Genomic DNA, 14,609 nt, shown 5'->3' on the forward strand with positions numbered 1-14,609 from the left:
CTTTCCTGCCATGGCAGGGGGTCAGACTTGATGATCTGCTCAGGTCCCTTCCGACCTTACCAACTATGAAGCTATAAATAGGACAGTTCATTTTGTCTAAGTAACTTTGCACTCAAAGTGGAATTGTGGTAGGGTTTTTTGTTTTGCAAGTTAAATATGGAAAAGACCTCCCAGATTATCTTGTTCTACATTCTGGGTAGGGATTATCAGTTCATTTGAGCATAAATGCAGTACATTGGTATGAAAGAGCATATATTAAAGCACTGGTAGGCCATTGCACTTTTGCTTATTTTTCCTGATGGGAATAATATTTCCTCTTTTAAAGGCTCCAATTGGGCCTTTAGGGCATTTTTAAACATACTTCAGGGGCAGGGATGGGACACTTTAATTAGAGCAGCTCTGAGAGCTACTCTAATTTAAGTACCCTGAGCATCTTGTGTATCTGTGTCCCTGTGCTTCAAAATGGTGGTGGGGGCACTTTGTCTAAAGCTTGTCAAACAAGCTTTAGTTAAAGTGCCCTTGCCACCATTTTGAAGTGTAGGGATGCTGAGACACAAGACATAGAGGCTGGCTGGAGTGCAGTAATTACCACACTCCAGCAGCCTTGATTAATCAAGTCTGTTCTGATGCGCTGTAATTACAGCACCTCTCCACTCATGTACAGGCACCCCTGTAGCATGCTTTTATCACAAATGATGGCTATTCCTGATAATTTCTGCATTGTTCTCAAGACTTATAATTTTGCCCTGGGGTTTATAATGCTGGAGTCCTACTCAACTCTTATGTCTCGTTTAAGCTGGGTGTTGCTACAGACTGTTTGCCAAATAACACATCCACAGTGGTCAGGCCTGGCATTTTCCTGACATTCTTACTATTGAATTGTTAATGCATTTATTTGTTGTGCCAGGATAAGTGCAACTTCCTTCCCCTCTGCCTCCCAAAATTACTCATATTCAAAGCCTAATGTCTTCACAAAACTGCAGGATATTTTATTACTTATGTGTGGACACGCTCACATTATTTCTGTCTTTAAATATCTTGAATATGTCCTTGTCCACTGCTGTAGCTACTGTATCACTGTCCTTTTTTGTAATTGCTCCCGCCTCTAGTGAAGCTGCAGTGTTGGTCAATATTCCATCTCTGGTTCCCTTTGCTTCGCTCTTTCTGGCTGGATTCCTCTGAGTTCCACGCTACTGGTTCTCCTCTCACATTGATGGTTTTGTATATCTCCCCTTGTCATCCTCATCACTGAGCCTGTCTTTCTTTTACAAATATGGGCCACAATGTATTCTTCTGTGTTTTCCTGTAGCCAATGCATACACATAAGTCTTCAAACGGAGATAGACTAATTCTTCATGACTTTCTTTATTTGTTCTCTTTTTGTTTTTTCTCATCTTATGATAGCTATAATATTGACCTAAGAATTGTTTAGCTTAATTGTAGATTAAAATCAGAATCTGTTGAATTGCTACAGAACTGTGGATTTGGATGGATAATGATTTCTATTAATTTTACTTGCTGCTATTGTTTTGTAGCTTCCAAGCATATAGATTCGGTGTGGACCTTTACCTTAAGAAAAAAAATGATTGTGACATGGGAAGCATCATCAGTAAATGAATATGTTATTGAATGGTACAAGGAATGGGATTCTGAGCCCTTTAATAGATCATGGCAATATGTATCAAATACTACAAACTGGACATTTCAAGAGGGTATGTTTAATCTACTAATGTGCTCTTAGAGCTGTGAAAATTCTCTTTTTTTTTTCTTCCTAACCTATCTTTAGAACCTGTTCTATTTTTTAAGGAGAAAATATGTTTGGGCTCAACCCATTAAGGGATTTGTCTGTCTGCATGTTGTATTGTAAGTGCCACTTATATTTGAGCAAAGCAAGCACCCTACCATTCCTTTTGCTCTGCACTTCAGTGGACCAGAGGGATGCATGTGTCTCTTGCTCCTTCATTCCTCTTGGCCATCTCCTAATTTGAGGTGGAACATTTCTCCTGCCCTGACCAACCATGGTCTTGTCTGCACTTTTCAAGCTAGTTTTTTCAGTTGGCATTCAAAAAAAATTGTTTATAATACTAGAATTTGCTTTATTCAACATAGTCATTTCTTCCACTTTAGAGTTGACATTTTGTTCCTTCCCGTTCATCTAGTTGGCTATTTTATGATCACCTTCATGTCAGTCTTGGCACTTACGCCTCATCAGGAATTCTAATCCTGGACGTGTAACCCTGTGCACATATATGACTATCTATGTACCAAGACTGGGCATGCACAGTAGTAGGTGGGGCATATGTGTCCCTCTTATAGATGGCTTAGCCTTAGATCAGGAGTTGTCAACCAGGGCTACGCGTCCCCCCAGGGGTACTTGGGAAGGCCCTAGGGGGTATGGCAGGTGGGTGGTGATAGAGCATTGCTGCCCACCACTCTGTGCTGCCACTTCCCAGGAGCAGGGCCAGGGGTGGGTGGGGAGGGGTGTCACGAGCAGCAGCATCCCTCTGTAGGCCACACAGGTTGGCCAGACTCAGGGGAGGGAAGCTTTCACGCATTGGGCGCCACCACCACCCACCTCTCCATACTGCTGCTGCTTCACGTGTCCAGCCATGCGCCACCCCCCTCCTCCCCACCCTGCTCTGCGTCTGGCTGCCAGGGATATAGTTATTAAAAAAGGCTGAAAATTTGGAAGTGGAGAAGAAAGAAAGAGAGAGATTTCTCATTTTTTCCTCACAAATAGATGAGTGGCCAGGGCACTGAGCTGGAAAACTGAAGGGCCTCAGTTCCTTTCTTGGTCTTTTTGGTTTTCTAGCACGGCACTCTAATCACCATTATTCAGTCTCCTCTCCAGTGCTCCTTTTGAAGCTGGTCCCTGGCCCCTTGAGAGGGGGGTACATGGGAAAAGACAATAGGTAAGATTAGGAGGAACGGAAGACAGTAATGCACCTCAGTGAAGTGACTGCTGGCCTGGCAGGGAGGGGGCCCGGGCTCTTGCTCTCAGTGGGCAGAAACATCTCCTTTGCGCTGTCCTTTTCCAGTGACTATAGTTTGGCTCAGTTTCAAAGGGAGCATCAGAGAAGGAACTAATTGCACATGAGACCTATGACCACCAGTCTTGGATTCACTGGTGGAGCTGAGCACAGTGGTCTATGTCTCTGTATAGTTATGGTGTGCCTAGCAACCATCTTGGCCTGTCATCTTCCCATGAAGAACTTAATACTCTCCTCCCACCCCTTGATATTTAAGTTCCTAAAAGGCATAACCAAGGTGTTGCCACAAATAAAATATTTGATCCTTTAGAGTGGGACCTCAAGTTAGTCCTTGCAACTCTGATTGCCATTTATTTTAACTGATGACAACTTGCTCACTTTATCAGCAGTGCATGAAGATTGGTAGCCATCACTTTGGTGAAGTGGATGGTGGTATGGGAGATCCAAATGCTAAAGGTGGATCCCTTATCTACCTACAATGTTCCATCCACACAAGTTTTCCTTGAAGCAATGTGCTCAGTTCTTGCCCAAATTGTTAATGGAATATCACTTGCATCAATACATCCATCTGTGGCTTTCTTTCTAAAAATTCACTCCTTAAGGGTAGAGTCTTTCTCCATGTTCTGGATGTCAGGAAGATTCTTGCCTTCTATGGGGATGTTCTAAAGCCTTTCTGATTATCCCTTTGTCTCTTCAATATCATAGTGATAACCTCGTAAGTACACTGAACTCCACCAAGAGACTAACAAGACTGTGTTAAGGTCAGCTGTGAAATTGCAAAGGTGGAGCCTCCACACTGTTTAGAGCATACTCCACTGGAGCTTAGGAAACATCTCTGTCCTCCCTCAAGAACATCTTCATTCCAAAGTGCTGCAAAGCTGCTACCTGGAGTGCTGTCCACACTTTCACCAAGCACTATACCACTGTTGCAGCCTCCTGGTCAGATGCTACAGTTGGGAAAGCAGGCCTGCAGTTGTTAGCTTAGGACTCAGAAAACCTGCCTTATATGACACTGACACTGCTTTGGAGTCACCCAGGTGGAAGGAAGATATGAACGATCATTTGAAAGAGCTGGAAAAGGTACTTACCATGGCAACTGAACTGAGATGTATGTTCCTAGCACAATCTTTCTGCTGCCCTCATCCCTGCTTCCTAGGGGTCTGTGCATCCTGGGATTGTGCAGGTCAGAGAAAAATGAGGAATGTGAAACATACACTTCTGTTTCTTCACTCTGAAGAGCATGAGGAGGAACAAGGCACAAGTATTGTTAAGATAAAAAAATTCTCCAAGCTTGAGTGCACCAGGCACATCATGTGTTCCCGCTGTGGACAGGACATATAGGCCACATCTCTTGAAGAATTCCATTTACCATGGAGCTAACCTTTCTCTGTTATCTCCTTAACACACAGGGTTGTATGTCATGTTAGGATATTTTTGCATTGTTTTTGTCATGATAACACTTTTAGCACCTAACAGTGCTAAAAAAAGAATAACATATTTTTAAAGTACAGATCAAGCATTTTAGTTATACAGGATGATTACAAAATTCATACTACTTTAGCTATGGCTGTTACAAGAAAATTGAATGTTTGAATGTCTTCCAGTTGTTGGGAAATGAATGCAGGAAATTTTCACAAGTGGAAATGGCAATTAAGGAGAAGTGGCTAGATTTCTGAAGCTCTTTGGCAACATACTGGAAAAGGAAATTGTTTCAACTTTTTAAAAAGTATTCCATAACATAAGAAATGCAGTGTGCCACTGAATATTTTTCTTGTATTAAATGACCAGGACTCTTCAGGTTGCTTTGATTTAAAGGATTCCTTTCTCTCCATTTATTTTAGTACATGCAAAGATCTCAATCCAAGCCCAATATGCTGGAATCTGTACAAATGCTTAAAAGAAGATAGGACTCTATCCCCAAAATATAAATACTAAATATCTCAAGATCGATGGCAACAGACAGAAAACATGCAAACAAAATACCAAAGCTCTATCTTGTTACATTTTTAATTTCCTCAAAATATTTCTTGCCATACTTCTATCTCTGTGGCCAGGTAATAGCTGTTATATTGATCACCTAGTGTGTTTCCCTTTCACTCTTCCTATTCTATAGGAATAGAGTGAGGGTTAGCATATATGTAGGAAAGTAGCTTATCAAATGATGTTTACGTTAGAGTTACTTCATGTGTCTTGACATAGGTTTAACTGCCAGCTCAAGCTGCCCCTCTCTCCTCCTTTATCTCATCTCACCACAAAAGACTTATAAGGAAATACTGATCTCCACTGTGGGGTTTCCCTAGAAGACTTTTCATGTTCTGGTGCATGCCTTTGTGGCCCACTTTGAAATGTTATTGGAAAAAATACAGTAAATTTTAAAAATAAAAAACACATTCAGCTATCATATTCTTAAACTGTTAAGTGATGTTGAGTTTTTAGTTTGTTAAAGGGAGGTATTTACAAACACAAAAGAATAAGAATACCTTTTTGAAGAAAAACAATTTATACTTAAATATATAGAGAGACTTATTTTTTGACTACTTCATAAATGTTGTATTGATATTCTTCTCGTTCATTATATTCACTTGGTATGACGCATACTATGGGGCAATATTTTCTTTTGTGGTCATGATTCAGACTTTTAAGAAAGAGGAGGTTCTCTTTAAAATCTCTTGTACATCTGTCTCCACACCCCTCCCTTCCTTTTAGTAGGCTGGCCCACTACTTCAGTCTGTATGCCTGCCTGTGTTCCAAAGAAATGAAAAATATTTTGATAGCACTCTATTCAGTAATGCCAGGGCTTCCCTTTGCTTTTGGAGAGGCCAGGGCTTTATTCCAGATGTACAATTATTTAACTTTATGCAGATTATGAAATAAAGCCAAGAAGACATTTTCAATCATTTTGAAGAAGCTGGTTTTATTAAGTAAATGTCAGGTAAATAATTCTCAATCCGTTACAGAGTTGATGGGTGCTGTGCTTTAAATTTAAAGTACATGTGACTAATTCCATCGACTACTCAGATGCTTAAACTTAAGTATCTGAGTAAAGGGAGTGACTTTCAGAGACAAAAAGGGGGCTGGGGTATCTCTCTTCCATTGATTTCCATATCACAAAGTCATGACAAAATAGATGCTTATTCCATATTGCTTTTAAAAATCTCTCTCCAACCTCTTTACTGGCTCAGGGCCTTATGTACATTCTAATACATTAAACTCTGTAAAGCACAGTAGTACTAATATTTAAACAATTAAAAATTAATTATAAAGCCCTGCATGATGGGATTGGAACTCATACAGTTTGTCTCAAAAGGTCTTGATAAAATGAAATTATTACAAAAAATCACCAGTTTTACTAAAGGATATGTATGTAATTCAGAAGTAATTTCATGTCTCTCAGTTTTTCATACATCACACTTATTGCAAAGTTGTATTTATATATCTGCACATCAGCTGAAGGCCCCTCTACCTGTGCAGGTAAAAGGGCAATGGGATCAAATGTGATCCACACAATTACACCCACCTACACATTCATGGACAGGAGAGACAATTGTGGGATTGCACATTAGATCCCATCCTGCCTTATCACTGGTACAAGGGAGCCTGGGACTGTGAGCCTGAGCTCCCCCTGCACTGGCTCCTGTGGCTGGAAGACCTGCTGCTGATGAGGCCCAGTGAGGCTTGCAGTGGAGCCCGTGTTCCACACAGTGCCCTCCCGGTGGGCCCTGCAGCTGACATGGGTTGTGGGGCTCACAGCGGAGACACTGTTGGGAATGCTGCCCCCACTGCAAGCATTGTCAGCTGCAAGGCTCTCAGTGACCAAGGGAGGCAGTGGGGAGAATATTTCCACTGCTGTGAGCTTTGTGAGGTGCAGGGATAACAGCAGTGGCAGTGTTCTCCATGCTACAGCTGAAGTGAGCTCCGCAGCACACACCACTGTGGAGCTCACAGCAGGAAGGACATTGCCACCCTGCCAGCCTCTTGAGATGCAGTGCTCGCAGCAGTGACAGCATTCCCTCACACTGGTACTGTGGTGATTCCCCGCACTGACATGGGCTGCATCTGCCACTACTGCAAGCCTCTGCTGCACGTCCCTGCTGCAAGCCCTATGTCTCAGAAGACTTGCAGCAGCAGTAGTGTTCTTCCCACTGCTGCTTCTGTGAGCCCCACAGCGACATGCAGACGGGGGAATGGTGTTGCCGCTGCAAGACCTGTGTTTCATGAGACTCACAGTGGTGGCAGCGTTCTTCCTGCTGTATGCCCTGCAGCTGGAGACACTGCCCCCACTGGGTGCCCTGCAGCTAAGGAAGTTTGCGGGGGGGGGCATCATTCTCCCCACTTCAAGCCCGGCAGCTGACAATGCTGCCACAACTGCAAGCCTTGTCAGCTGCAGGGCTGACACTGGGTGGTGGTCCCCTGTGGCTGGGAGCCCCTCATTTGACATGGTTTCTCGCCACGGGGGGGCACTTGGTCACACAGTCTATTAATGGAAAGCTATTATATATTTTTGTGGAATAGCTTTGTAGCTTATTTCTTGTTTTATCATGTCATTAATTCGTTAAATGTGTATCTGGATCCCACCTTAAGGCATGATTACCTGGTTAATCACACCTTAAGTGTAATGTGTAAAGGGAGCCTGATATATCTGAAAATTTATTTCTTTGATTTTTAAAGCAAACTCTTCAAAGATGGATATCTAAACTTAGGCTTCTAAGTTCATGTTAACTGTCTGTGGCCTTGTTTCCCAAACTTAAAGTTCAAACAGTGAAAATTATAATATACAATATTGTGGCAAAGAGCAGGGGCCCATGGGCCACAGGTTGCCACCTTCTGGCAAAGAGGTTAAGAACAAAAAATTAAACCCAAATAAACCCTTATGGCTTGGGGGGGAACCCCCCTGAACAAAATATAATTATTAGCCAATATTTTATTTAGTCTGTGAGACGAAAGCAGTTTCATCAGTTAGTGAAAACAAGTTTCTTAATACATTCAAGGACTACTCAAAGCTCTCAAAGTTGGTCGAGGATCTGCTAATCAAGGGGTGCCACATAGGGGGTGCACACGGGTGCATGTGCACCTCCTGAGCATGGCAGTGCACCCCCTGCAAAAAGGTGTCACAGACACCGCCAGTGGCGCCTGCGGGTGGTCCATGATTCCCGCTGGCCGCTGCCAAAGCTGCCAGCGGCGGCTGCAGGTGGCCGCCGACCCTTGGATGGCGCTCCTCCCCTCCACCCCTGCTGCCGACAGCACTGGTGGCATCTGAGGGAGCTCCCCCGCTTACTGCTGCCGCGCTTCTGCCACTCCCGCTGCCGCTGCACTCACCAGCCACCAGGGGCACGTGCCGTTCATTTGCTGATCTTTTTTCTTGAAGACCCTCACAGCATTTGTACATATACTTTTTTTCCAGCAGTGTACTGGACACCCACAGTATTGGAGCAGACTGGATTAATTGAGTCTGCACCGAATGTGAGCTGAGGTGAACTACACTGTGCCATATGCAGTTCCGTAAGTGGCGAAATGCATGTCAGTGCACAGAAAATGGTAGCAAAGTACACTGCTGCCATTTTCTCAGTGCTGATGCGCATTTTGCTACTTATACAACTGTATGCGTCGCAGCGCTGGGCACTTTACAGAACGCCCACTGCTGTGATGCGTGCATGTGCAAAAATGCCTTCATTGCACATTTTTTGTCAAGCAGCTACGCCAATAGTTATTGTTTGGCTATAAGTACATGAAGTTGTTATCAATCATAAAACTGCATTAAGAAATCAACTGTGTAGGAAGGGGAAATTTTGGATGTTAATGGCAATGTGGAATATGACATGCACATTATCTGCAGTTATTTTGATTGGTGATTCTCAACCAGGGTACCATAACACACTGGAATGCTGCGAGATCTTTTTAAGAGTTCTGCAGGTATGACAATATTAGCACTGTTAGGTGTATAAACTCCTACACAAGTCACAAAATAAGCCCAGAGATTTCAAATAGGAATCCACGGGGTCAAACATGTTTCTAACCCAGGGGCAGGCAGCTATTTCAGGTGGAGGGCTACTTAGTAAGTTTTGGAGAGCTGGACAATATCCACTTTTTCTGTTTTCAAGACTAAGAGGAAGGATCATAAAAGTTTCTGTGTTGGCTTCATTTTATGGGATGACAAGCCACAAGCTTTGGTCAGATAGAACGAACTGCAGATTTGAATTAGGTTGGCAGTGTGGCTACATTACATGATTGAGTCCAGAGTGTTCCAGTAACTAGTTCCCCCCTTTCAATTTTAGTTGGTTGAAATAGGCAATAGCAAGTGAGTTCTTCTTTTAAATTAATTACCAGAATGTTCAGGATTTGGAAGATCATTAAGTGAATCTTTGAATTGTACCTAGAAATAAATAAATTAAAATGTTATCACGGAGACTTCATTTACAGGGCTCAGAAGATGCTCGGCTATATTCTGTATAGCTGGTGGTCAGATTTGAAGAAGCTTTATTGTAACTTCTAAATGCTCTTACACTTTACAGACTATCCGTCTTTGACAAGGAATAAGTCTTTATTATGTGCAATTATCATGCATGCAAAAATGTTGGAAAGAATGCTACAAAAGAACTATTGGGTCATTTGATACTAGAGATTTCTAAAATAAATATACTAATCTAGTCATGTCAGGTTCATTTAGCAGATAAAGGCTAAGTATAAAAACTGCTGCTTTTTCCATGTATTTCTTTTGGAAATAGTTCTGAATTCAAATGCTTGTAGAAAGACTGCCAAATCCATTCTTTCTGTGGGTCTGAAATGGGTTTCCTCCTTGTATTTAAGTATAGCAATGGGCATGCATAAGAGTAAATACACGTGCTGTCATAAAGACCAAGGGGAAAATACTAGTCAGGAGCAGGATTTGTTTATTCAATACCAGGAAAATGTTACTTTTTCCATTTTCTTTATATAAATCATATCAGTGAAGCAAATTTATTATGTGTCTAATACATTTTCCCCTTACAGGAGCCTTTGAATCATTCATATGCTACAATATCTCAGTGTACCCTCTCTTTGAGAATAAAATAGGAGCTCCATATTCTGTACAGGCTTATTTTCAAGAAAAACGTATGTATATGAAACTACCAATACTACCTTCTGTTCTGTTCTGTAGATTGCAGTAGCAGTTGAGCACTGTGTTTAGGAGCTGCACTGCTTAATTGTGAATGGTATTAGAACTAGGTGCCAAGACTCCTGATATTCCCAGTTCAACCCTTGACTTGCTAGACATTTCTCAGTATGTTATTTAATGTAGGTTCTTTAATCTACCATTTTTAATACAGGTAGAGTGTTCACTAACCTGCAACAATGTTGTAAGGTTACATGATGTTTGTAAAGTGCTTTGAGACCTTTAGATGAACATTGACACAAATATATTATAATTTATTTTATTATAGTAGAGAAGTCAGTTCTTAAACATTGCATCACATTTAGATTACACATTTTTAAAGATATAACTGACTGAACTGTTTGTGTTACCCTTGCACTCAAAAGAATAAAAGGTAAATTTCTACACATAGAATAAAATGGGTCATTAGAAAAGTTTGTGGGTTTGCTTTTTTCCCTTTTTCTACTTTTATATATCAATGAACAGTGTACATTCCTGTACAGTATCTCTGGAAAGATGAGAGGAGCTGAGGGTTGGTACCAGATATTTGATACACTTGGATAAATAATAATAGTTCTTTCTTAGATCACTGGTGTGCATGTCACATTACAGATTAGTAAAGCTGTGTCATTTTCAGTATATATATATTATATATATTTTAAATATACATGTTTATATTTTTTGCAGCTCCAACTGTTGGTCCTGAACCTAAAGCAGACTATCTAGGCAAAAATGAGGCTATAATAAAATGGAATGAGATTAATAAAAAACACAAAAATGGCTTCATTAGAAACTATACAATATTTTATAAATCTAAAGGTGGAAAAGAATTAAGTAAGTATGTTTTTTGTTAAATTGAAGATAAAGCTTCTCCACTTTGTGTTACCAACTCATGTGATAAATGCCATAATTCAGTGATGAACAGATCAGCACATGATTTCTGATTCTACTTAAACTGGTAGCGAATTCTGCAAGAGAAAATGTAAGATGAACTGGTGCTACAGAATCACTGATCTTGCTTTGCTATTCCCTATCAGTCTCTTCATGTTTATTTGCATTTAAGAGCTCAGCTGGGTGGAATGTTGTCCAGACATAGCTCAAAGACTGCTTGTTTGGAAGCCAGGGTTGACTATTTCATACCTCCAACACAATGGAACTCTGTACAGTAAGGGTAAAGTTTCTGTATTGCTCATGTGGAGCTCTGTGAGTTGTTGTTGATAAGCAGCTTGTGGTGTTAAGCTGGCTCAGGTACCTGTGCTAGGTTTCTCAGCCTGGTCTACTAAAGACATTCACAGATCTTACCAGCTGTCGCACCAAGTGCAAAGCAAAGTTTTTCAGCTTTTTTTCTGTTAGCAATATGCATAGCCACTTATATTGCTAACAAAACACAACTGAAACAACAGTCCTGCTGCACACGCTTCCCCCCATTAACAAGAATATAAGAGAACAAAGAATGAGCGGCAGTTACAAACCATGTTGCTGGAAGGCACTTGGGCATTTACATAGGTAGTCTGAACTCTAAAAATGAATGGGATGATCGTCATATTTTCTTTACTGATGCTAATTGCTCATATCTGTTGCTACAACACCTAGATGTTGATGGCAGGTGATATCCTTTTAAAGTTAAACCTGACAATGGAGTATTCCAGTTAATCGCATAAGACCTGTGCGTACATAGGAACATAGGACTGTAAGTGCCCAACATTTTTCTGTGACTGTTATCTCTGAGTGCTGGGTAGTGGCTAAATAGCCTGGCAACCTCAAGGGTGCCAATGACTTTGTGCAGAAGGGCACCATGGGGGTACCTAGGAGTGGAGCCCTGATAGTTGGACAAATGGATGATCCGCACTCCAGCAGCTCCTGTGGCCAAGCTAGTTCCAAACGTACTGGCACCTACCTTTCTACTGAAGTAAACCAGCAAGGCTGAGAAGAGGACACTGGTGTGAGGGCAGCAAAGTGTCTCAATATACACTGCCCAAGCAAGGATTATATTCACCAGGCTGATGTCTCATTCGGCATAATTCTGTTGTCTTGTGAGACAGCCAGATGCCTACTACTAATTGACAGGGGTATAGGTTGTACCCATGTTGGTCTAAGGATATAGGCAAACAAGGTTCTTTGGATAAATCTGATATATTTTATTAGACTAACTCAAATAGTTGGAAAAATTCTTCTTAGCAAGCCTTTGGGTATAAATACATTCATCAGGCTGAGGAAGCATCTGGCTTCTTTACTATTCATTGCTTTCAGGAAGAGCACACACCAACTGCAGATGCTTCCTCAGCCTGACAAAGGGTATTTTTACCCGAAATTCTTGCGAAGAAGAATTTTTTCAAAGATTTGAGTTGGTCTAATAAAAGATATCAGATTTACCCATAGAACCCTGTCTACTACTAAGTGACCAACTCGGTCAATGAGTCCAACTTTTATTGGCTCTGTATTAACTTCACTGAAAATAATCAGTTGCTTATATAATAACCATATCTAAAATATATGCATTAAAATGTGGATAAAGTTATTTTATTTTTTCCAAGAATTTTCTCATCTTTGTTTGTGTGTCTGTGTGTGGGGGTGGGGGTGCTCAATTCTTTTGACTTAAGTGGTTCCATTTACCACAGTTGTGCTTGTTCCTGATGAAACTGACCTGAATGGCTGACATAGTAATAACAATAGGGAACAATGATAATGTTCCAGACCCACAAAAATCTTACGGATTCATAATGATAGTGGTGAAAAGCAGGGATGTGATGACTGAAGCATTTTTTCAGACTGTATGAAAACTCATGTGCTACAGCAGTGGGGGCAACTTTTTGGCAGGTATACCACAAACTAGTCCTGCCCTCTCATCAAGTGCCACTCCAAATCACCTTCCCATGCCTGATTTGCTGCTCTGTTTTCTGTTCCCTGCCCTATCTGTCATGGTGCTGCCTGTCCTCTCACCAGTCTGCCAAAGCCACAAGTAGAGGCTGGCCATGGCACTTGTGGCACCTGGGAAAGTCAACCACCCTTGTGTTAGGGAAAGCACGTTTGGCAGCATATGTACTTAGATAATTGTAAAGAGTCAACAGTTTAGGATTGTTAATTTTGTCATTATTATTTTACAATTATTTGCTGCTTTTCTTTCCCCCATCACCCATTCCAGACACAATGTCAGGGTCATTAGAGAAATGTATAAGACAAAAATAAGGGTTAAAGAGTAGCTGGAGTGTATTGCAGATGCATAGAATCCCTATAGATTCTTGAGAACAGTGCATCTTCTGAGGGATTAGATCTGTTTTTGAAAGGTTGACTACTCCAGATACTCAGATTCTGGAATAATGTCCTGGAAGTTTTGCAAGTTAGATCTTTTTTACTGTGAAAAAGGGGATTTCTCAAATAGGGCAATGAAGTAGCCTAGTATGATCAGTTACTTATTCTAGATGCCATTATAGATTTATTACAGATGCTTCTTCAATATTATCAATATTCCATTAAAGGTACTCTTTATAGAAATCAAAATAGGATTTTCTTCAGTGAAGAATCTGACCTTAACGATGAAATTTTTTTTAAATCAACAAATCTGTTGCTGAGGAACTTAAAAATTCTGGCCGGTCAAATCTTCAGTAATTAATGTGATATTGATACGGAATTTTTGTGAGGTTACTGCTTGAGTCTTACAGTTATGCTACACCAGCTAAATAGGAAATGCTATTACTGGAATTCTTAATGTCTGTTGGCATCAGTCAGATACAGAAGTAAGCAAGTGGGTCAGTGTCTTTTGCAGCATTTACCATGGAAAAAAGTTGTGCTTCTAAATGAGACGCACGCTTATCTTCAAGCTTTCAAGCATGTATTGTAAGTACAAGAGTGAATGGTACTGGGTCTGTTTTGTGTAAAACATGGGACTGCAGTTTTAGTACGAGTGCTTCATAATTAAAAGAAATCCCCTTTCTAAAGTTCACTGGCACAGTGGTAGTTGCCAGTATAATCCCAGCTTCCTGAGGGTATTGCGATTATTTATACTGTGATCACTATTACAAGTAAATCAACTGTATCAATTTCTCTTATGTACTCTATAGCTAGCAAGGATCATTTGGGGTTGATAACTTTCATTGGACCAAATGTATAGTTGGGATAAAATTGATTAAGATTTTAAAGCTTGTCTCTCGCATCAGTTTCTGAACCATCACAACTACATCAATGTAATACTCTATAGATAGTTCATGAAAGAAACTAGGGTAAACTGCAAAAAACTGTTTCTCCAAACAGTTGCCCCATTATTACTGTCTCATTTGACTTAGAATATGGAGAGATGACCATATTATACTGAATTAAAAAGGGGTAGGGGAGGCCTACCTTGCATCATCCATGCTACAAGAACTGCTTCATGCACCTGATCCTATCCCACAGTAAGTGGAGGCTAACCTGGGAAGCAGATGCCTGTTTCATTCTGGATATGTGGGAATGGCAGGTCCAGTGACAGAGTGCACACAAAAACAGTTACATGGAAA

At 40.9% G+C, this 14,609-nt stretch overlaps 1 protein-coding gene across 1 annotated transcript in view; it reads left to right on the forward strand.

Annotated features, from left to right (window-relative positions):
- Window positions 1-14,609, forward strand: part of IL31RA (interleukin 31 receptor A) — an 84,174-nt gene that overhangs the window by 54,553 nt on the left and 15,012 nt on the right. Inside the window, exons 10-12 of the mRNA XM_019532085.1 lie at window positions 1,536-1,712; window positions 9,978-10,079; window positions 10,807-10,953. Coding sequence (XP_019387630.1) covers window positions 1,536-1,712; window positions 9,978-10,079; window positions 10,807-10,953 — 426 coding nt within the window. The remainder of the gene's footprint in view (window positions 1-1,535; window positions 1,713-9,977; window positions 10,080-10,806; window positions 10,954-14,609) is intronic.

This window comes from Crocodylus porosus, unplaced genomic scaffold (assembly GCF_001723895.1).
Source record: "Crocodylus porosus isolate Cpor-Errol unplaced genomic scaffold, CroPor_comp1, whole genome shotgun sequence".
Taxonomy (NCBI): domain Eukaryota; kingdom Metazoa; phylum Chordata; order Crocodylia; family Crocodylidae; genus Crocodylus; species Crocodylus porosus.